General features: G+C 43.6%; 1 protein-coding gene across 1 annotated transcript in view; it reads left to right on the forward strand.

The window, feature by feature from the left end:
- The first annotated feature begins 5,323 nt into the window (after positions 1-5,323).
- Positions 5,324-24,740, forward strand: part of LOC116978897 (insulin receptor substrate 2-A-like) — a 51,507-nt gene continuing 32,090 nt past the window's right edge. Inside the window, exon 1 of the mRNA XM_033030162.1 lies at positions 5,324-9,329. Within this exon, the coding sequence (XP_032886053.1) occupies positions 5,648-9,329 (3,682 nt within the window). The 5' untranslated portion in view covers positions 5,324-5,647. The remainder of the gene's footprint in view (positions 9,330-24,740) is intronic.

Genomic DNA, 24,740 nt, shown 5'->3' on the forward strand with positions numbered 1-24,740 from the left:
GTTAATTGGAAGATCCATCTTAGATTCTTCTTGATATCCCACAATCATCTTCAGCCAGTTAATTCACTCCACATCAAAAATTGGCTAGGACTATTAGATAAATCAAAGCCTATGGGACCAGTTGACATCCTAGCTGCAGTATTTTAGAACTAGCTGTACCACTAGTCAAGCTGTTCCAATATAATTATAACACTGGGAGCTGCACAATAATGTGGGGGAAATGCCAAGATATGTCGTCTTCACAAAAAACAGAAAGTCCAATGTGGCTAACAAATGCTCAATTAATTTACCACCAACCATATGTAAAATGATGAAAGGTATTATTAACATTTCTATCATGTAGCACTTACCAATTACCTGCCTGGTTTTCTCCAGGATCACATGGCTCCAAAACACATTACAGTCTGATCCAAACATGGACCAAAAGGATAAATAGCAGGTGATGTGAGAGAACCTGGCCTTGGCAATAATGCAGTATTTGACTGAGTGTGGCACCAAGGAGCCCTAGTAAAGTCAATGGGCATCAAGGGTAAACTGCTTCAATTATTATAATTATTCCTTACACAAAGGAAATTGGCTGTGATTGTAGATTAATCATCTCAGCCCCAGGACATCATTGCAGAAATTTATCAAGGCAGTGCCCTAGGTCCAACCAACATCAGCTGACTCATCAACGACCTGCCTTCCATAATAAGGTAAAAATGGGGGATGTTCACAAATGGGTTCATAGTGTGTTATTCAATTTGAAAATGTTCAGCAGATGCAGCAGTCCAAATAAGTTAATGTTTTAGTTGGAATAAGATTATGTCTCTTTCTGTATTATGTTACTAGTAGCAGGATTGTGGGATGTGCTCAGAAGATTAGACTGTATTAAAAAAGAGAGTAAAACTGACCCAAAATCACAGATGTATAACTGGCAGAAATGGCTAGTTCTACTATATACAGAAAGAACAAAGTTATAGAATTTACTATTTAGTCTGGAATCCTGCAACATACACAGATAGAAGTTAAAGTCTTGTTATTCAGGCCCACATGATGCTTTGTTGTAACAGTGCAGGAGGTCACAGATAGGTCATAGTGGGCGATTTACACTGGACAATTAGCCTCCCAACCCACACTTCTTTTGGATGTGGAGGGAAACTCAAGCACTCAGAAGAAACCCAAGTGGTCTTAGGAAGAATACCTGAATCCCACATAGACAACACTGAAGGCCAGAATTGAACCCAGATCACTAGAGTTGTGAGACAGCACTTCTAGTAGATGTACCACATTTTGAACATTTTAAGGCAAAGGCAGAGGTAGATAGAATCTTTATGATAAAGGGGATGAGACGTTAATGTGAGTAGATGGGAATATAAAGTTAATTTGCAGTCAGATCATCTGTAATCCTATTAAATGGCGGAGAAGGCTTGAGGGACCAAATGCTTCTTGCATTTGTTTCCAAATCTTATATTCAATACAATACAATACAAAACCAAAATCACAGGAAAGATATTGGTCTGTCAACAGTCATAAAACACAAGATATATGCAATTAAAGTGAGGAGTGGAAAGGATTGGAATGTACAAAGATTGGGGAGGATGGGGGGGGGGGGGGGGGGGGAGTAGAGTCAGTCTACCCCACGACAGAAGGGGGAGTAGTTGTACAGATTGATAGCCACAGATAAAAAGGATCGCCTGTGGCATTATGTACTGTATCCTGGTGGAACCAGTCTGTTGCTGAAGGTACTCCTCAGGTTGACGAGTGTGTCATGGAGGGGGTGATCTGTATTGCCCAAGATGCTCTGCATTGAGGAGCATCCTCCCCTCCAAGACCACCTCCCATGAAGCCAACTGCACCCCCAGAACAAAGCCAGCCTTCCTGATGAGCTTGTTAATCTTGTTGGCATTCGCGGCCTTCGCCGTGCTGCCCCAGCACACGACAGCGAAGAAGATGGCTCCCGCGTCCCAGCCACCACTGATTGGTAGAACATCTGCAGCATCTTACTGCAGATGGTGAAGGAGCAGAGCCTTCTCAAAAAGTACATCCGGCTCTGCTTCTTCTTGTACAGGGCCTCAGCTTTCCTGGACCAGTCCAGTTTTCTGTCCAGGTAAACTCCAAGGTGTTTGTACTCCTTGGTAAACTGCACATCCACACATATTGTCTGGTATTTAGTCCATGTATGCATTGAGGTTATAGAGAGGACCAAATATAAATGGTTTGGAAGCAAGCTCTAACAAATAGTGTAGTTTGTCAGCGTAAAAGTTTTATGTAATTATATTATTTTACTGAAGATACAGATGCCACATTATATTTTGCAACTTTGCTAGAGGAGTTGTAGCTTCTGTACACCAAAGGCAGGCTACTGTTGGGGACCATAGCCTCTGCCATGCCGCCTTCATGTAAATATCAGCAGGCATATTTTAAGATGACTGGGCACTGGTATGTATGATGCTGGGGATCTTAGAAAAGTAGCCACTCTGACAAGTGCAAATTCTTTGCCATTATGTCTGCTGTAGTTATTCTTAGTTGTCAGCTGATGTGCTCATGGAACCTTTCCCACAGATTTTTCCTGATTGAACCATGTTTTGGAATTCATTTTTACCCATTCCTAATTGCTCTTGAGAATGCGGTGGTAGTGAGCTGTCGATAATTGAGTTGATTAGTAGACATTGTAAGAGGGCATTTTAGAATGAAACACTTGAGGTGGATCTGGAGACACATATTGACCCTACTGGTCTAGGTAATGATAGCAGATGTACTCCTCTGTACATTCGGTAACCAGATGGGTTTTACAAATAACTTTTATGGTCATTCTGACTAATAGTTCCAAATTATTAAACAGAATTTAAATTCCATTGTTGCTATGGTGGAATTTCATCTTGAATCTGGTTTACTCGTCCAGAGAAATTTAACAAATGCACCACTGTCATTATATTGAAATGCAAGTAGGATGTCATTTAATATCTAGTCTTTGTTATGATAGCATTTGCCTAATACTTCCTTAAACGTGGTATTTAATTGAAAGGTGTACTACATTTTGACACTCCATTATCTAGTTTCTAGTAAACAATCCGGAGCGGATTTCCTTGAAGAAGATTCCCAAATATATATCAAGGAAATACATTATAAATTGTGGTCATATTTAGTTCCACTTTTGCTGATTGTTGTGGGTGCATTATTAAAAATTTGGAAATGCTCAGACCAGATCACATTTGTCCAGTCACATTTAGTGCTACTCTGCAAGCTGAAGTTGGTTCTCAAGGCGATGACATTTATTTTTTATTTTTACAATGACGAGATGGGCACTCCCATTAATACTGTGGACGACAGTCGAGCCTGGAATAGGTAGGCTGGTGAGATGAAGGCAAGCAATTTGTTATTTTTAAATCTGTCACACGCCAGTTTTACAATCATCTTTTAGGATGTGGGAGGTCATCAGTTATAACACTGAGCCACTCTGTGATAGATATTAAAGTCTACTCAGAAAACATTGTACCACTGTTTATATAAAAACAACTTCCTCCTAATGATGACACAAGAGACTGCAGATGCTAGAATCTGGAGCAAAAACAAACAGCTGGAGGAAATCAGTGGGAGCAGGAGGGAATTGTAGACGTCTTCAATTTCTTTCTTCCCACAGAAGCTACCCCCTTGTAGACGTCTTCAATTTCTTTCTTCCCACAGAAGCTACCCCACTCGTTGAGTTCCTCCAGCAGTTTTGTTTTGCTTTCTCCTAACAATATTCAATGTATATGAGTATTACTTCATTATGTGGACAGAGTGCAGCATGGTTGGTGATATGAAATCCATAAGGTTTTATTTTGGTTCAACTGAAACAATGAAATTTCATGCAGTCCATTGTCACATTTGTGGAATCAGAGGAACTACCTTTAATTGACCAACCATCACATTCCATTCCATTGCTCTTGGTTGTGATGGTGACAAACAAATTGTTTTTTTTTCTACTGTGCTATCTATATTGTAACAGTCAATTGTGTGGGGATTTAAAAAAAAATCGATATTTTACTAATAATAATATTAATTTATACTGAAACAAAATGTAAAATAAACATCCTTACATTCCCATTTTGTGCAATGAATAACTGATGATTTTTACCCATTTATAATTTAACTTCATAATCTTGACTATGGTTATTGCAGCAGGCAGGTGCCCTTGAGCCAAATAAGAGCAGTCTGTTCCAGATTGTAATGTACGCGCGTGCATTTTTTTAGAATTACAAATAGAGGTCTTATGTTCAGTAAAAAAAACGAACTGTTTTTACGTCACAGATCTGAGAAAGATCACAGTAAATTTGCAGCATTTTATCAAGTGTTTTTTTAGCAGCTGAACTTGGGAATAACAGTTCTAAAACGTGCGGGATAAGACGTATTTGAAATATCAATGAATCAATAATGCAGAACCGCCCCTGTAAAGACAGTCATTCCATCCGCCTTTATTTCTCATTATCAGTTTAAAGACTAACCGTTAAAAGTGTCGGAACAGGAATATATAAAATAAGCAGATTGGATCCGTCCAATCTCCGACATGCCGGAGTGCGTATGAAGGTAACAACATCTCTTTTCACTGCGGATACCAAACGCTTATTCATCACAGATTTTGGTGTAAACAACACAAGAATGCGCAGGGGGGTGGGGGTTAAAAAGCACGCCTGCGCTTGCACGGCTTTCTGGCAAATGCAGTTTTCTCAAAGGATTCCCTTTCGCGGAAAAAAAAGTGTTTATCAACTACTACTCTCATGAGGACTGAACATGGTGTACCATTGCATTTCTTCAAAGCTTTTTGGGGGAGGAAGGATCACTGCAATGTAAATATAAAAGTCATAAATATAAATGACTCAAATGAAGTTATATCCTAAAACAAAACAAATTGTGCTAATTTGTTTCTCTTTCAAGCGTTTGCCATATCTCAATTAACTGCCAGTTCTGCAGCATTAACTATATTATTCATCTCCCTTCCCCTCCATTAGTCTTTCTGGTGATAGCGAGGAACCGCTGGATGAATATAAATTAACGAAGGATTTTCAAAAAAAAAATTAGCGTATTGCAGCTTAAGCACCACCACTTGCCTGTGAGCCAATAAGAAGTGAAATTGCACAATCACACAAACTGATTTACACAATACCTCGCCTCGGCTAGGCTTTGCGGGTCCAACAAACTTGGCACGGGGAGGGGGGAAAAACACACACACATTCAGATCCCGCCCTTCTGCGAGGCAATTGGCACAGATGGGAGATGGGCGAAATGTGGCAGCGTCTATTAGCTGGCGGCGGGTAAGTGACAGCGCACCTGGGCGTGTGTGCGCTTGTTAATGGCCGTGCCCGGTGCCGCTCACACACATACACACACATAGCCCGCCCGCCCTCCCTCCCTCCCACGTTGGGGCAAGCAAGTCCGCCTCACTCACTCCATCAACGGGACGTCACAGGTTGTTTTTTTGCCGTGACTGAGAAAAGTGGAGCGGCGAGGGAGGGAGAGAAGGAGGGTAAAAATCAGCCCGTTCCGATGTGTGCGTGTGTGTGTTTTTTTGTTTTTAAACGGGGCAGCCAGGGAAGATGTTTACGCAGCCGAAACCTTTGAGGTAAAGCGATAGCCGGAGTAATTGTGAGGCGGCAGGGTTTCCTTCCATCAGGGGGCAGCCGGTACAATGGCGAGCTCGCCCAATTATTACCACCAGGAGCATTTACTACTACGCCGACACCACAACAACAGAGGGGACAATGAAAACAACAGACGCGCCGCCGGAGACGCGGCTGCCAGGAGAAGGACGGTGACAACAACAACATCAACAACGACGACGACGGCCACAACGACGACGGCGACAGCAACAACAACAAACTCGCCTTCGTTACCGTTACCGCCACCGTCGTCGCAGCAGCCGGCGTCAACGGTAAGGGGTGGACAAGCGGCGGAGTGGGCACACGGCGAGAAGGAGAAGCGCGACGGCGGGGCCGGCGGCAGCAGCGGCAGCAACAACAGCAGCAGCAGCAGCAACAACAGCGGCGGCGGCGGCGGCGGCTCGCCAACGGTTCGGCTCGAGCCCGCCACACAAGCGCCAACGCCGCGCGACACGGCAGCGGCTTCTTGCAATGCGCGCGAGGCGCTGGCGGCCAACGGCAGCCGCAGCGCGTGGGAGCCGGTCACCCCCTCGGCGGCGCGAGCCTCGGCCACCGCCACCGCCTCCACTTCGACCACCATGGACGTCTACGAGGACGTGAGGAAATACGGCTACATGAGGAAGCAGAAGCACGGCCACAAGCGCTTCTTCGTGCTCAAGGGCCAGAGCCACCTGGGTCCGGCCAGGCTGGAGTACTACGACAGCGAAAAGAAATGGAGAAACCGGTCGACCGCACCGAAGAGGGTCATCCCCCTCTATCAGTGCTTCACGGTCAGTCGGAGAGCAGACGCCAAAAACAAGTACCTGGTGGCCCTGTACACGAAGGATGAATACTTTGCCATGGTGGCAGATAACGACCAAGAGCAAGAGAGCTGGTACTTGGCCATAAGTGAACTAATGAATGAGGGGAAGAAGATAGTTTTGGAGCCTGATGAAGTGGAGGAAAACTATGGTAATTTTACCCCTGGCACTGCCTTCAGAGAAGTGTGGCAGATTAACGTGAAGCCAAAAGGGTTAGGGCAAACCAAGAACCTGACGGGGGTGTACAGATTGTGTCTTTCCAGCAAGATGATCCACTTTGTTAAAATCAATTCTGACGTGCCTTCTGTGCATTTGCAATTGATGAATATCAGGAGGTGTGGCCACTCTGAGAACTTTTTCTTTATTGAGGTTGGGCGTTCTGCATCTATTGGCCCTGGTGAGTTGTGGATGCAGGTAGATGACTCAGTGGTAGCTCAAAACATGCACGAAACCATTTTGGAGACAATGAGAGCTTTGAAAGCTTTCACTGAGTTTCGTCCCAGAAGTAAAAGCCAATCATCTGGGACTAATCCCATATCGTTTCTGACTCGACGACATCTTGGTAATTTACCGCCGAGTCAGACTGGATTGCAAAGGCGTTCGAGGACAGAGAGTGTGACTGGAGTATCTGTATCCAAGAATGAAGCATATCGTTTTCGAACATCTAGCGAAGGTGAAGGTACGATGACAAGGCCCTTTGGGTCTGTTACTGGAAGTTTAATCCACTTGAATTCAGCAAGAATGGGTTTAAGTAGAGGTGATGGCGGTGGTCGGTATGTAAAGCCGCCATTTGGCCCCTCAAACCATAGTAGGTCAGTATCTCTGCCCGTGACATATCTACCATCTACCACAAGCCCCGTAAGTGTATCTTCCAGCAGTGGGCATGGTTCGGTATCTGACCCCCTTACACGTCCATCGAGTTCATCCATTTGTGGTTCCCCAAGTGATGGTGGATTTATTTCCTCTGACGAATATGGATCTAGTCCTGGGGACTTCAGGTACTTCCGTGTTCGGAGCAATACACCAGATTCACTTGGTAATACACCACCGATTCAAGAAGAAAATTGTTTGTGTGATTATATCTCAATGGACAGACATATTAATGCTGTCAATCCTGAAAGCCGAACAAGAGATGACTACATGGTTGCTGAGAAAGGATACAGGAAGAGGACCCACTCTCTAACCACCCCTGGTGCCGTGATAATGCATCAAAAGACTACACAGACAACTTCATCTTTGGAAGAATCTAATGTTGATTCAAACTGTGGGGGTATTGGTAGCCAGCTGCCAAGTTCTGCATCACCAAAGCTGACCTGTCATCCTTGCCATGAAGATTACAGCGATCTTGAGATTGGGTCATCAGTTACTCAAAGCCAAAGTAGACCAAAAGATGATGGTTATATGCCAATGATGCCTGGCGCTGCATCTACCAACCATAATAGAAATCATGATTATATGCCAATGAATCTTAGAAGCATTTCTGCTCCAAAACAAATTAGTTCTTTGCCGGCAAGTCAAACAGACTCGAGGGGATACATGGTGATGTCTCCAAATGATATCAGCTCAACGGTGCAAAGCGTGTTTACAGAATATAATTCTAAACTATTAAGCAGCAACAATGAAAAAATATCAAATAATGAATATATGGACATGTCACAAAGAAATCTAAATACACAGAAATTATCTAGTGATGCTTTCTATAATCAGAATAGCCCTGAATCTCAAAAGTCTTACAGCTCGTATTATTCACTGCCTCGATCATTCAAAACTCCTGCACAAGAAAATGGTGAGGATGATGATTACGTTCCTATGTGTTCACCAGGAAGGTTAATGTATGAGGAGACTTCATTATTTACTGGCAGTATTACCAATAGCGGTTTAGTTCATGAAACATCTCATTCTCCAAGGACACTTAACAAAGATGACCGTGTCCTACAGAAAAGCCGGGTTGAAAGACCGACAAGATTATCACTGGGCACGTCAGAAGTAAGCAGTTTACCAAGACTGTTTGAGCAGAGTTTGCCGCCTGAGCCAAAAAGTCCAGGAGAATACATTAACATTGCTTTCAGTGAGAAGACTAGTAATACACCATACTCACTTTCAGCAGAAGGATCCCCTTCTTCTCTTGGCTCCAGCAGTGAACACAGACGTTCTCCAATGTCAGACTACATGAGTGTAGATTTAGATGTGCAGTCACCAAAACCAGTTATTCTTTCCTCAATTCCTTTGACTGGTATGCCCATTGGTTCAGGTCTAAGTGTAACTAGAAGCCAGCCAAATGATGCCTACATCAGTGTTCCTCTCAGTGCTGCTTGTGTCAACACACCTGCGGAAGTAGATGATTACACAGAAATGACTTTTAATTTGGCAGTTACAGCCACTCATCCTGCTACGCCAAAGCCTGACACTGCTGAGGTGACTAGTCCTACTGCCATTGTAAAGAGACTGTGTATTATTGAGCAGTATACTGGTATGAATACCTTCCCTGTCCTTAATCCTCTCCCTGATGCCAATCATGGCCCAAAGGTGATCCGTGCAGACCCACAGGGAAGAAGGCGCCACAGTTCAGAGACATTCTCCTCTACTCCCACAGTGGCATCCTCATCTACGTTTTTTGCTGATGGGAGTAAAAGGCATAGCTCTGCTTCATTTGATAATGTTTGTCTTAAACAAAATGACTGCGTCAGTGATGAGCACAGAAGTACCATGTGCAGAAATACATCTGCAGGATTTCAGAATGGATTGAACTATATTGCTTTGGATTTGAGGGAGGATCATGGATGTTCTGAATCAAATAGAGGTGGGCAGACTCCAGATCGACCCCACGTCACCAACAGAATAGAGTCTCAAGGTTATGCCAGCATAGATTTCACCAAACCTGACGGGATGAAATATACCTCCACATCTGAAGGTTTGTTTTGCTTTTGTTTTCCATATTTCAAGCGATCAAAGTACAAGGTTGTATGAAGCAATGAAATATTAACTGGATGTCAAAATGGAGGATAGGAGTTTGTGCAGTGACTTGACAAGTTGTATGCAGAGAAATGGAAGATTTATATTTTTGGATTTGTGTATTACACAGTAAATATGCAATTTGAATCTGATTTATATATAAAATATCAGGAGGAACTGAGCAGAACTTGATACTGTCCTTTTTTCTGTGTGTGTGTTTACTCCACACTTATTTGCCAATGAATTTCATTAGTTTCAGGTATTAGTTTTTTATAATGTTGGTTTATACCACCACATTTTTGTCATCCTCTTGAACGATAGTTTGGAAGTCACAGCAGTAAGCTTTAGTGATAAAATGATGCAGAGAATTATTTGGGAGCTAAGAGGCCGGTAGATTGTATAGCTATTATCGATTGTTTGGTTTGTAGAATTTTTCAGTTATAGTTCTTTGTTTAATTTTACGTGGTGGATCTGTTTCACTTTTTTTCAATCATTAGCACCTCTATATGTAACAGTGGGAAAGAAGATTTATTTTAAAGCAAAATGTTTAAAGCCTGGTAATGGTTTAAGGTCTAAATTATACAGTGTAGAACTTTAGTTTTCTGTTTGTGAAACTAAGGTAGCAAGTAAATGTAGCTTTTGGTGATCTAGTCTGGTTATCATAGTAAGTGAGGAGAAATTAGCATGTAATTGGTGCAGTTAAACTTCTCATAGGATGAAAACAAATCTAAATCAAGAACTGAGGAAGTACCGAAAGAGTATATTACACAGAAACTGAAAAGGGGATTTTGTTGATAATGTAGATGGAGAAGCATTGCATTTCATTGTTACTGCTGTGATATTGCTGCATTCATTTTTTGTGAAAATTAACTGAACTAATGTCATCGAATTTTTGCCAAGTTCATATATCCTAATTCTGGTTTAATAAGGAAGTTGTAATTAACAAAACCATGGGAACATGTCAAGTTTTACTAATAAAGCATGGGATTTTTGGCTAACCAGGGTACTGTTTACAATAGTATTGCTTGTACCACCAGTGATTGTTGAATTAATTGTTGTCTCGATCATGCTGGAAAAGCTGAGTTGGTAATCTGTTTGCTTATTGATTTGTTAGTTGAGAAAAGCACAATGAGTGCATAATCTGTGGATTCAGTGATGAATAAAGAGTAAATACAAAATGCTGGAGTAACTCAGAGGGTCAGGCAGCATCTCTGGAGAGATGGAATAGATGACGTTTTGGGTCGAGACCCTTCAGACTGATGTCAGGGACGTTCTATCTTTGTCCCGCACCCTCTCCTGACATCAGTCTGAAGAAGGTCTCGACCTGAAACGTCACTCATTCCTTCTCTCCAGAGATGCTGCCTGACCCGCTGAGTTACTCCAGCATTTTGTGTTTACCTTTGATTTAAACCAGCATCTGCAGTTCTTTTCTACAAATAAAGAGTAAATGTTGCACCACTATTTCATATTGAAACAAAACAATGTACATTGTTGGAGTCACTAGGACAAAGTATCTTATGACTGACATTTTGAAATTATATGTGTCACTGCGGAATTATGTATATGTACAGCCTTGAAGTTTGTTGCATTCATTTTAGTCGGTGGCTGATAGATTCATTTTTAAGCATATAAAATGGAACTATGATAAGAAGATATACCAGACAGGAATCGAGAACGTTGTGGTGTCAGGACAATAATGTAGCCCTTAAGGGCCTGTCCCACTTGGGCGACCTAATCCGCGAGTCCAGAAGAATGCCTTCGACCTTCGAGCTCGAGGGCACTCGTCTGGAAAGCCTCGAGCTGGATCGACTGCCCGCGTTGAAACCGCGAGCTGGATCGATCGAACCGCGAGCTGCATCTACTGACCGCGCGCACGGTGGGGACCAGGGACAGCAGAGGAGCGCTGTCTGCGCGATGAAGAGAGAGGTAAACGGCTGCCACAGAGTACCGTAGGTCCTTTAGAGAGTGGGGGGGGGGGGGAGGGGGGAAGGGTGAGAGGGAGAAGAGGGGGAGAAGGAGTGGAGACACTTTTAAGAAGTTTAATAAAGTTTAGCAGGCATTTTACGGGTCTTCCTAGGTCGTGAAACTCCAACGAGCCAATCAAAATGGCCGGTCAGCAAAAGAGATGGCCCACGGCTGACCTCGTGTGCCTGCAAGTAAATAGCGACCCCACTTCACTGCACTATGAGTGAAAAAGACCCATGCCGACCAAATTGTATGACTAACCTGGCCAATGAAATTCCTCGTATGTTGCAAAACATACTTGGTGAATAAAGTGTGATTCGGATTCTGAAATTTTATTTGCGGAAAAATCTTCAATATGCTGAAAATGTTTCCGCGACTTAGCTGAGGCCGCGAGTAGGCGGGAATCTTCCTCGAGCATGAAGGAGAGTTCCAACCACCTCGTTGTCGACCGTGCTGCGAGTTTGAGTCCAGGGCAAACGCCTCTAAACTCGCAGCTTAGGTCGCCCAAGTGGGACAGGCCCTTTTATGCCCCTGTCCCACTTAGGAAATCAGAACGGAAACCTCTGGAGACTTTGCGCCCCACCCAAGGTTTCTGTGCGGTTCCCGGAGGTTTTTGTCAGTCTCCCTAATGGTCGAAAGTGGTTTCTGCTTCTTCTATGTTCCGGCGATATTTCAAAAAATTCAAAACTGGCCGCGACTGAAAATAGGTTGGCGTTTTATAAATCGGTAATTTTTTAGTTGAAGCCGGTTTCGATGCTAGTTGAAGGTGGTTGCCGGAGGTTGCAGGTGGTTGCAGGTGGTTGCCGGAGGTTGCAGGTAGTGGAAGGTAAGAACTTTTTTTCACCCAGTTTATTCCACCAGGGAGGCCTTACCTTCCACTACCTGCAATCCCCGGCAACCACCTTCAACTAGCATCGCAACCGGCTTCGACTAAAAAAATTACCGATTTTTAAAACGCCAACCTATTTTTAGTCGTGGCCGGTTATGAATTTTTTGAAATAATCGCCGGAACATAGAAGAAGCGGAAACCACTTTCGACCATTAGGGAGACTGACAAAAACCTCCAGGAACCGCACGGAAACCTTGGGTGGGGCGCACAAAGTCTCCAGAGGTTTCCGTTCAGGTTTCCTAAGTGGGACAGGGACATTACTCTTAACTCTACATCATTGGTCACTCATTATTAGTGAAAGCAGATTTACAAATGTTACTTTACATTTTTATATATATCTTCATGATTTACATGGATAATTGCTATGAACATTTCAATTTTACTTACTTAAGCAGTAACTTATGCAAAAGAAGTTACAAACTTTAGCTTGACTTTTTCATGCTTCGTGCTCATCTTGTGTTTTTGTGGATAATCAATGCCTTTGCACGAATGTGTATTTTCATATTTACCTGTTTTTTGGAAGTTTTCCTATTTCCAAATTTGAGGAAGAGAATTGCTTGGAGGTAGCCTGCAGATGATAACATTCCCATGTGTCTTGATTGTAGAGGCTGTAGATTTTACTTGATTGTAGAGGCTGTAGATTTGGAAGGTGCAGTCAGTATAATCTGGGAATGTGGGTATGAGTATATAATCGACGGTTTGAGAGTATGAGACAAGAACTCGCTCAAATTGATTGGAGTAGGTTGTTTGAAGGAAAAGGAATGTCAGGAAAGTGGGATGTTTTTAAAATTTCAGGGCCTGCACGTCCCTTTTAGACTGAAGGACCAGGCAGGCAAATGTAAAGAAGCCTGGGTGTTGAGGGAAATTGAGGCTTTGGTCTAGAGTAAAAAGGAAGCATGGGATGGATATAGGTAGCTGGAATCAAGTGTATCCCTGGCGGAGTTTCAGGAATTAAGTAAGCTTAAAAAGGAAATCAGAAGGGCAAATAGGGATCAGGAGATAACCCTGGCAGATAGCATTAAGCATAATCCCCAGAGATTTTATAAATATATAAAGGGAAAAAGCGTAACCTGAGAGGGAGTGGGACGTCTCAGGAATGAAAGCGGTCAACTCTGTGTGGAGCTACAGGAGATAGGCAAGGTCCTCAATGAGTATTTCTCCCCCGTTTTTTATTGTGGAGAAAAACAGGAGGACAGTGGAACTTGGAATAGTCACTGGAAGTGTATTGCGAGCAGTCTGTATTATGTTTGCAGAGGTGCTGAATCTCCTGACACGTATGATGATAGACAAATCTCCCGGGCCTGATCAGATATATCCGAGTACACTGGAAGTTACAGAGGAAATTGGGAGAGCCCTGGCTGAGATTTACGAGTGGTCATTAAATACTGGTGAGGTGCCGCAGGACTGGAGGGAGGCAAATGTTGTGCATCTATTCAAGAATCTATGTTGTGCATATATTTCTGCAGGGAAACGGCTGGAAACTACAGGCCAGTGAGCTTAACATCTGTGGTCGGAAGGTTTCTACGGAATATTCTAAGGGATAGGATATACAGGCATTTAGATGGGCAAGGGCTGATTGGGGTTTGTGAACAAGGTTTTGTACATGGGAGGTCATGTCTCATGAATCTGTTTGAGATTTTTCAGGAAGTGACCATAAAGGTCGATGAAGGCAGAGCTGTAGACATTTTATACATGGATTCCCGTAAGGCATTCGACAAGGTTCCGCATGGTAGGCTGCTCTTGAAGATGAGATTCCATGGGATTGAAGGGGAGATAGCTGAATGGATAGAAAATTGGCTTCATGGATGGTGGAAGGTATGTTTTTGGACTGGAGGCCTGTGATTAGTGGTATGACTCTGGGTTCGATACTGGGCCCATTGCTGTTTGTCATCTATAGCAATAATGAAAATGTACATGGCATGATTAGCAAGTTTGCAGATTGCACAAAGGTGGGTGGTATTGTAGATAGTGAAGATGGTTATCAAAATTGCAGCAGGATCTTGAACGGCTGGTCAGGTGGGCTGCGGAATGGTTGATGGAATACAGTGACGTGTGAGGTGTTGCATTGTGGAAGCACTAAGATGGGCAGGGCCTACACAGTGAACAGTAGAGATCCAGGGAGTGTTATAGAGCAGTGGGATCTAAGGTGTTTTTTGAAAGTGGCATCACAGGAGATAAGGTGGTCAAAAAGGCTTTTTAGCACATTGGTCTTCATCAGTCAGAGTAAAGAATGTAAAAGTTGGAAGGTTATCTTGCAGTTGTATAAGGCATTGGTGAGGCTGCATTTAGCGTATCGTGTTTAATTTTGGGCACCATGTTGTAGGAAAGATGTCCGACTGCAAAGGGTGCAGAGAAGATTTACGGGAATGTTGCCTGGACTCGCGGGCCTTAGCTATAGGCAGAGTTTGAGCAGGCTGGGAGTCTATCCCTTGGATAAGAGGTGATCTTAGAGGTGTACAAAATCATGAGAGAACTAGATTGGGTAGGCGCAGAGACTCTTGCACAGAGTAGGGGAATCGCAAACCAGAGGACATGGGTTTAAGGTGTGGGGGAAAGATTTAATAAAAACCTATGGGTAACTTTTTCACAGAAAGAGTGGTGGGTGTTTGGAACAAGCTGCCGGAGGAGGTAGTTGAGGCAGGTACTACTGCAACGTTTAAGAAACCTTATGGTACATGGATAAGACTGGTTTAGAGGGATGTGGCCAAACGCAGGCAGGTGAGACTAGTGTAGATTGGATATGTTGGCTGGTGTGAGCAAGTTGGGCCAAACGGCTTGATTCCATATTGTTAAGGCTCTGTGACTACAGAGTATTTTGCAGATGGTACAAACCGTGCTGGTAATAGGGACAATAAATTATTGAGGTAGTAGATGTGGTGCTTTGTCATGCATGATGCCAAACTGCTTGAAAGTTGTGAGCTGCACACATTAAGAGCAGTGTAGAATATTCCATCATACTCTTGATTTATGCCGAAATGGTGAAGTTAGGGAAGTGTTTGTTGCCTCTAAATATAGATTCTGTGTTGTTTTTAGGTGGCAACTTTGGCAGGATAGGTAGGGCTGGATGCTATGGACAGGACACCTCGTAAATTACGAACAGCAATGTTAAAATTGGAACAGCTTTTACATCACTTAAAGGTAACTTGATTGAGAAGGCCATTGCTGATTCTAAATTGACCTGAACCAAAGGGACATTAAAAGGTGATGATAGGCAGAAAAAGCTGGAGAAAAGGAATAGGTGACATTTTGGGTCGAGACCCTTTTTCAGACTGAGATTCGGGGGGAAAGGGATGATGGTGGACATGTAATTACGATTTTCTTTTCCCTTAAAAATAAAAGATTTGTACCAATATGGTAGTTTCATGAAAATCAATACTTTCTACTCTAGATGTATTTACTCAACTCTACTCTAGATGGACTTAGTCCCCAGTTATTAGTGTGTATCTCCCTGATCAATAGTCCAGACCTCTAGAAAGCAGTCCATTAGCAGAAAGTATGTGACAAATACAAGACTTTTTAAATGTACTTTGGTGCAGCTGAGAGAACAGTTTTGGGAGAAAGCTGCAATATCTTCAATTATTAGATTCAGCATGAGAAATCGAATTAGATTCAGCAAGTTAAATCCAAAAGAATAAACCCATATCAATATAATCTTTGGGTTTTACTTTCTAAATGCAACTCTATTCCTATTCTCACCATTGCAATCATTAACAACTGGCATTTCTTAATTCTCAAGGCAGTTATTATTATATATTTCTCAAAATTATTACCTGCACTTTGTGAAATGACAAACACAGTCTTACTAATTGCCTTTTGAACATCAGCGGGTTCTGATGTTGCTGAAAACATTTTTTATTGATTGCATACCTTTGTTCGTGATTTTACAAAACCTTTTTCCTTTATTTATTAGAATACTAGACCAAGTGCGGAACCGTTGGTCCCATTCCCCCAATGCAATATTCCACCATTCACCCAAGCCCCCAACTGCGCAGGCGCGGCTGATGTTTTTGCAGTTTAAAATGGCAATAACTTGTAAAATATAAGATCAATGTGAATGTATCTCACTCTCCCTCTTCAGGCCCCTATTCCCCCAACCCCCCCCCCCTCCATTTTCCTTCCTCTCCCCACTCTCCACCAACCCTCCTCTGCTCTCCCTCACCCCACCCCCTCCCCCACCCCCCTCCCTCCCCCCCTCCCTCGCCTCCTGTCTTCCCCCTCCCCTCCTCCATTAACTCGTCATCCCTCTTCCTACCCCTGTCCTTCATTCCCCCTCATCCCCAGCAGTCCCTGTCCCTCCTCTTCATTCTCCCTCTTTCCCCTCTCCTTTTCCCTACCCTCAGTCAGTCACTCCCTCCCTCCATTACCCCTCTCCCCTACCTACCTCTCCCTCAATCCTCCCAGTCTCTCTCCTCACCTCCCTAGGATCTCGATGTAAACCACCGCCGGGCCCGTTTGCTCCACCATGTCTGCAATGGTTGTAGTTGAGGCGGGGCTGTCAGCGGTCTGGAGCCGCGGGAGGGAGAGGCCGAGGCTGCGACCTAATCCTTGTCCCGGGTCCCGCTCCACTCCCTTCCCACACGCACCACCCTCCCACACGCACCACCCTCCCACACGCACCACCCTCCCACACGAAGAATCAAGTCAACTTTATTGTCATATGCATAAGTATGGTGAGGCACATGCACAATAAAATATTTAAAGCGGCATCACAGGTACATAGGCAACACACAAACATACATTATACAAAAAGTATACATCCATTCTATGAGGCAACAAAAAGAAAAAGTATGCAAACAAGCAAGACATCAGTGCAAAAATACATAATTTAAAATGTCATACTAGTGCAAGAGAGAGTCCGTAGTGTTCAGTTGCTGAGGTAGGATTAGAGTTCTGTAAGTCAGTGCAAGAACTGTTGCCTGTAGAAAAGCCACTGTTTCTGAACATGACAGTGTGAGACTTCAGGCTTCCGTACCTCCTGCCCAACAGTAGCAGTGAGAAGATGTCTTGGCCACCATTGATGGATGCCACCACCTTGAGATAGCGCCTCATGCAGATAGTTTTGATAGACTGGGCTGAGTCTACCATTCGCTGCAGCCCATTACGTTCCTGGGCGTTGGAATTGCTATACCAGACTATGATGCAACCAGTTCGGATACTTTCTTGCGTGTATTTATAAAAGCTCGTTAGAATATTCGAAGAAATGCCCGAGTCTCTTTAAACTTCACAAAAAGTCGAAGGTAGACAAAAATGCTGGAGAAACTCAGCGGGTGAGGCAGCATCTATGGAGAGAAGGAATAGGCGACGTTTCGGGTTGAGACCCTTCAGACACAAAAAGTCACAAATGGTCTTTGTGATTACATCTACGTGCTGGACCCAGGACAGGTCATCCAAGATATTAATGCCCTGGAATTTGAAGCAGCTAACTTTAACTCTCAGCAACCACTGACCCACCAATAAAAACCGGTGTGCGGTCTCCTGACTTTCCCTTTCTGAAATCAACAATCAATTGGTCTTGTTGACATTGAGCGAGAGGTTGTTGTTGCAACACTACTCAACCAGTCATTTTCCATTGGCAAATAGATAGATGATGTTAGAACTATGCTTAGCCATGCATCCCTTGGTGTAAGAGTGGAGTGGTGATAACCTCACAGCCCTAAAGAAGCCCAGATCTTGGAGCTTGATGTGTACATCTATATATCTCATTTCCTTTTCCCCTAACTAGTCTGAAGAAGGGTTTCGACCCAAAATGTCACCCATTCCTTCTCTCCAGAGATGCTGCCTGTCCCGCTGAGGTACTCCAGCATTTTGTGTCTATCTTGGAGCTTAATGATGAATTGGAACACCTAACTTTAGTTGATGACCAGTAGTCTGTACCAGCAGTATGTGCTCCTATTACCCAGATAGTCCATAGAATGGAAAACCATTGAGAGAGCATCTGCTGTTGACCTGGCTATGTTCAAATTGTAGCTCCTACAGGTCATTTTTGAGGCAAGAGTTGGTGCCATAACCAATTGCTGAAAGCACTTCATTATGCTGAATATGCTACCGAACAGTAATCAATGTGGCAGATCACGATGCTCTTGGTCACCAGTATTATTTATGTCCTTTAGAAACAGGTGTAAACATCAAACTGCAGTAGACTCTAGCCGGGCTCTCACTTAACTTTTTTTCCCCTGTTGCCAGCCGGGCAACGTAGGCAGCTTTTTAGGTTGCCAAGTGACAGTTTAGGTGGTCAGTTAAGACGGCTTGCATGACGTGTGCAATAATGTGCTCGGACGAAGTACGTAGTTACCAGTCGGAATTATGCTCAATGAAGCATTCACATATTATTTCTGCTTCAAATAAAGTCACAAACTAAATCAAGATATGATATATACCACAATGACATGCAACAAAATTATAATGCAGTATCTCAACTCTTTTTATACATTGAAATTAATGCAATTTCTATTATTTCTTTCCATTTCCAAACAAAAATATGGTTGGATTATTCAGCGTATGATCAACCTGTGTCAATAAATCTTGGACCATGGTAACATATATGCTTAACCATGCACACTACGGATTGATGCAAGCATGTTTTCTGTGAAGGACCAAAAATTATCATGACATGGCCGCAGCATGGGTCGTTATTGCTATTGGCACAGAAACACTCTCGCTTCCCACATAATTTATCCACAACAAAATATACAGGTTGCAAGGAAATTTCTAAAGGCATTTTATGATAATAATTGTTAAAACCGACTATACCCATCTGACAGGTTGAACATTACACTAACTGACAAGAGATGGCCAAAGGACATAACTGCAGCAAATGTTCTTTTGGTAATATGTTTAAAGGTGTCAAAACGCCACATTACCGGACATTCAGATTAGATGTATATGTTGTGAACAGCAATGAAGATACCCAGTTTGTACGCACCAGATTTAAAAAGAATTACTGATAAATGCTGTTTCCAGCATTCTCACCAGAATTAATGTTAAAATTTCAACTGAAATGTCTCCTGACCAAATTTATGATGTATATGATTGACAGTAGAAGTAAAACCTGGATAAATCTAACGTATAGCTGTGAATGTTGCTCATTAAATAACTACAGTACTGATACTCCATATTAAGAGCATTGATTTGCCGTTAAAATGAATTCTGTAATAACGTGTCAACGGTAGCAGTGACAACTGAACACTGCGGTTTTAATATTTCACGTGTTCACAATTTAATTAATCCATCTCTATGGATTAAAATAAATAATAACATTGGGAATTAAAACACATTTAATTGCATTCCGTTATCAAACATAGTTAATGTTCGCTCTGAAGACATTTCCAGCACAATAGGGTTGGGGGGGGGGGGGGGGAGGTGGAATCAGTGCGGGATGGATAGATAGCAGGGGGGGGAGGTGGAATCAGTGCGGGATGGATAGATAGCGGGGCGGGGGGGGGGGGGGGGGGGGGGGGGTTTGTGAAGACAATCGGTGCCGAATAGATGGATTGAGGCTGGGGAATTAGCGCGTGTTGGTTGGAGTAGGTAAAATTGTGAGGGGAGTGCGCGGGGGATGTCAGTGGGATTGAATGGGGGGATTAGTGCGGGATGAACGGGGGGGGGGATCAGTACAGGATGGATGGGAGGGATTAGTACAGGATGAATGGGAGTAGACAAAAATGCTGGAGAAACTCAGCGGGTGAGGCAGCATCTATTGAGCGAAGGAAATAGGCATTGTTTCGGGTCGAGACCCTCCTTCAGACTGATTTCCCCCATTCTTCTTGAATGGGGGGGATCAGTACAGGATGGATGGGGGGGGGGGGGTCAGTGCAGGATGAATGGGGGGAATCTGTACAGGATGGATGGGTGGATTTGTACAGTGTGGATCGGAGGGTCTGCAGGATGAATGGAGGCTTCACTACAGGATGAATGAGGGGATCAGTACAGAATGAATGGGGAGGATCAGTAAAAGATGAATGGTGAGATCACTACAGGATGGATGGGGAGATCACTACAGGATGAATGGGTGGATCAGTACAGGATGAATGGGTGGATCAGTACAGGATGAATGGGTGGTTCAGTACAGGATGGATGGGGGAAGCAGCGCAGGATGAATGGGGGGTTTAGTACAGGATGGATGGGGAGCAGTGCAGGATAAATGGAGGGAGCAGGATGGATGGGAAGGGGGGGTCAGTACAGGATGAAGGTAGACAAAAGTGCTGGAGAAACTCAGCGGGTGCATGGAGCGAAGGAAATAGGCAACGTTTCAGGTCGAAACCCTTCTTCAGTACAGGATGAATTGGGGGACCAGTGTAGGATGAATGGGTGGTGGCGGGAGAATCAATGCGAGGTGGATAGGGTGATCATTGCAGGATGAATAGATATGGGGGGGGGGGGGGGGAGCACAGGGGATGTCAGTGAGGACTGAATAGAGGTGGGAATGGTGATCAGTGCGGGATGGAGAGGAGGGGTCCCAGGATAACGGGGGTGTTAGGGGGCTTACAAGAGAGAGGGGGGTGAGAGATGGGGGGGAGAGAGGAGAAAGGAAGGTCAGCGCTCCTCGGGCAACATCGCCCCGCTGCCTTAGCCGTCCCTGTCCACCGCCATGTACCTCAGCCAAAGGAGGAGGCAGTTGGGAACTCCTCGCCACCGCCTCCACTCCTCCGCCAGCCAACAGGAAGGTGCGGGGCCGAGCGGTGCAGGTGATATAAGATCTTTGCTTCAGACGACAGAAGGGGGCCTCTTCCTCCCTCCCTCCCTCCCTCCCTCCATCCACCCTCCCGGCCTCGGAGTGCGGGAGGGTTTGTTTTGAAAGCGTTTATAGCTGTTGGCGGAGTGGCACGCTGCGGCCGCTGTCAGGGTGGGCAGGGTGCGGGAGGAAAAGGAGGTGGAACCACTGTCGCTGCCGCTGTGCAGGACCCGTCATTCGCTCCGACCCTCCATCACCCCGCACCTAGTATCTTTGCCCCGCACTAGAGTCGCCGCCGACACGAAACATCAAGTTCCTTTTCTCCAGAGATGTTGCCTGACCCGCTGAGTTACTCCAGTTTTTTGGATATATCTTTGGTATAAACCAGAATCTGCAGTGCCAAGCCGGGCAAAATGACTGCATTTCGGTTGCCCGGCAGCATTTTAGGTGGCCATTGGCACCCGGGCAACCGCTAATTTCGAACCCTGTAGAGATGGGTTGAAGAAATCCTTCAATACTCTACCCAGTTGGGCTTCACAGATCTTTAGCACTCTGCCAAGTACATTGCCTGGGCCGGATGTATTGAGAAAGGAATTGTAGTCCTGAGCTTAGCACTTCTTGTTATTGGGCAACCATCTGCTGAATCAAACAAATGTGGCATATTTACCTATTTGCACAGAAACTGCAACATGAAAGTGTGTCATGTAGAACAGCCACTTCAAATGATATTTATCTTCAACATGAACAGCTTATTCTGCACATGAACAGTGGTCCTAATCAAATTTGGCTGTACTTTTCCCATTTCCTTGAATCATATACTTGAAAATAAAATTTGGCTTGTATGTACAATTCACACTTTTCAATTTAAAAAAAAAATATTGCAGTTGGTGAAAATATGAAATAACAAACAAAATACATTAAAATAAATAGTCAGGATGTCTGTTAGCACATGTGGAGAAAGAAAATTCTTAACATTTAATGTTTAATCCTTCATTTGGACCTTTTTAAAGTCACCGGAAACGGGTCTGCATTTTTAAAACCTCATTAAATTCATAATTTTAAATGTCAAGTCATTTCCACATAAATTTTTTGGCATTGTGTTCTTTTAACATAATATCTTGGTGAATTTCAGCTGTATCTTCTCCATTTTGATTTTTGAAACCGAAATGCCAAGTGCCTCTGATTTGATTAAAGTGCTTTACATGATTATTAAGATTGGAGCTTGTAGGATTGGGGGTAACATGCTAGTGTGGGTTGAGTGAAGACTCTTAAACAGAAAAGAACAATAATAAATGGGTTATTTTTTATGCCTGGAAATTATGTTTGTGTCTGGTGGGGTAACCAAAGGACCTGTGCTTTTAAATATTTTATTTTTAATTTTGTATGTTAATTTTGCAGTTTCTATTCACAATGATAAGCAAGTAGCCTGTCTTCTCCAATGTAAGTTAATAGTAAGATTAAACGAGAACTTACCAGTTTGAAGTTTGATCTGTATTTTATGAGGAGTTACGATGAGGGATTACGTGAAGAACCCGCTCAGCGCGCATGCGCGGCATACTTCCAAGCAGCGGTGTGGAATCACAGATAGACACAGTTATTGAAGTAAACATAGTAAAGAAAAGGAGACATCAGTTATCAGTTTGACCTATATTATGAGGGTGGGAGCGGAGGGCACGTAATCCCTCATCGTAACTCCTCATAAAATACAGATCAAACTTCAAACTGGTAAGTTCTCGTTTAATCTTACTATTTTACTTCGGAGTCACGTGAGTGACTACGTGAAGACTTCAAAGCTCTGTGATTTCAAACCGTGTAACAGTTTTATTTCACTCACTGCTGAAGTTCTTGAGGGAGGAAGTGTGTTATCGTAACCAACCAATGAATCTGTTTTTCGAGAAACAAACATGGTATTTAGTAACAATAACAAATTAAATTGCTGCCCCGGGCTTAAATTAAATATTTGCAGTTTGTAAAAAATTTCTGCAAACAAGTCAGGTTTCGTCAGCGGCTTATTGTAAAAAAATTTGAATGTCGTTTCCCTCGACCATTCTGCTGTCGTCAGAATATGGTCAACCGGTACGTCCATTCTTTCGGCCGTTGATGTAGACGCTGCCCTGGTGGAATGAGATTTGAAAAAAGTTAGTCTATTCCGGCAGCCTTTAGTACCTGCTTGAGCCATGTTGCAATGGTTTGGCTCGTTACCCGAAAGACTGGATAGACTCGGTTTGTACTCGCTAGAATTTAGAAGATTGAGGGGGGATCTTATAGAAACGTACAAAATTCTTAAGGGGTTGGACAGGCTAGATGCAGGAAGATTGTTCCCGATGTTGGGGAAGTTCAGAACAAGGGGTCACAGTTTAAGGATAAAGGGGAAATATTTTAGGACCGAGATGAGGACATTTTTTTTCACACAGAGAGTGGTGAATCTGTGGAATTCTCTCCCGCAAAAGGTAGTTGAGGCCAGTTCATTGGCTATATTTAAGAGGGAGTTAGATGTGGCCCTTGTGGCTAAAGGGATCAGGGGGTATGGAGAGAAGGCAGGTACAGGATACTGAGTTGGGATGATCAGCCATGATCATATTGAATGGCAGTGCAGGCTCGAAGGGCCGAATGGCCTACTCCTGCACCTATTTTCTATGTTTCTATGAGGTTTTTTGTGGCTGACCCATAAGGCTTTTTCACTCCCTCTGATGTTATAGGTTGTGTCCATATAATATAGTAGATAGGTCATGACACACAGGGCCTGCCTTAGGATGTGCGGGGCCCAATTGGGAACAATTTTGGTGGGCCCCAGGTTCCCAGCCAAGGTGTGTCAGCCCTGTTATTTAGTATATTATGAAATTGTACACTAGGTGTTATGGATTATACACTGTGTGAATCTCTCCTGCTCCCTCCCGTTTGACTGTCAGTAGCCCCGCTGGCTTCCAACCTTTACCGTAGCTGCTAATTACCATTAAACTGCATTATGTTATTGGACACAATGCCCTTGGAGACAGCGGCTGATTGGACGGGAGGAGACCTATTTGTTGATTGGACGGGTATTTTAAAGCAAGCTGGTTGATGATTGGATGCAACCCCCTTAGAAACAGCGATTGATTGGCCGCCAAATAAAATTGTCAAATCTGTAACAAAAATCGCAGGTCGGTGCAAACTCAGTGGACTATCTGGTTGTATCTCCAAACTAAACAGTATAACATTCAGGTACATTCATTTAAAATTAAATTCAGTGATTATTTCACATGATTTCTTACTGTGTAAAGCTCAATATCTGACCAATTTCTGTTTAACACGTTTGGTCTGCCGTGAGCATTTTTCTCTCCCAAAACAGTTCATATCTAGCAAACCGATCAACGAACCAGACAGCAGTTGAACGCAGTCATAGAAACATAGGAACAAGGTGCAGGAGTAGGCCATTCGGCCCTTTGAGCTTGCACAGCCATTCAATATGATCATGGCTGATCATCCAACTCAGTATCCTGTACCTGCTTTCTCTCCATACCCCCTGATTCCTTTAGCCACAAGGGCCACATCTAACTCCCTCTTAAATATAGCCAACGAACTGACCTCAACTACATTCTGTGGCAGAGAATTCCAGAGATTCACCACTCTCTGTGTAAAAAATGTTTTTCTCATCTCAGTCCTAAAAGATTTCCCCTTTATCCTTAAACTGTGACCCCTTGTTCTGGACTTCCCCAACATCGGGAACAATCTTCCTGCATCTAGCCTGTCCAACTCCTTAAGAATTTTGTGCGTTTCTATAAGAGCCCCCCTCAATCTTCTAAATTTTAGCGAGTCAAGCCGAGTCTATCCAGTCTTTCTTCATATGAAAGTCCTGACATCCCAGG

Source organism: Amblyraja radiata, chromosome 12 (assembly GCF_010909765.2).
Source record: "Amblyraja radiata isolate CabotCenter1 chromosome 12, sAmbRad1.1.pri, whole genome shotgun sequence".
Taxonomy (NCBI): Eukaryota; Metazoa; Chordata; class Chondrichthyes; order Rajiformes; family Rajidae; genus Amblyraja; species Amblyraja radiata.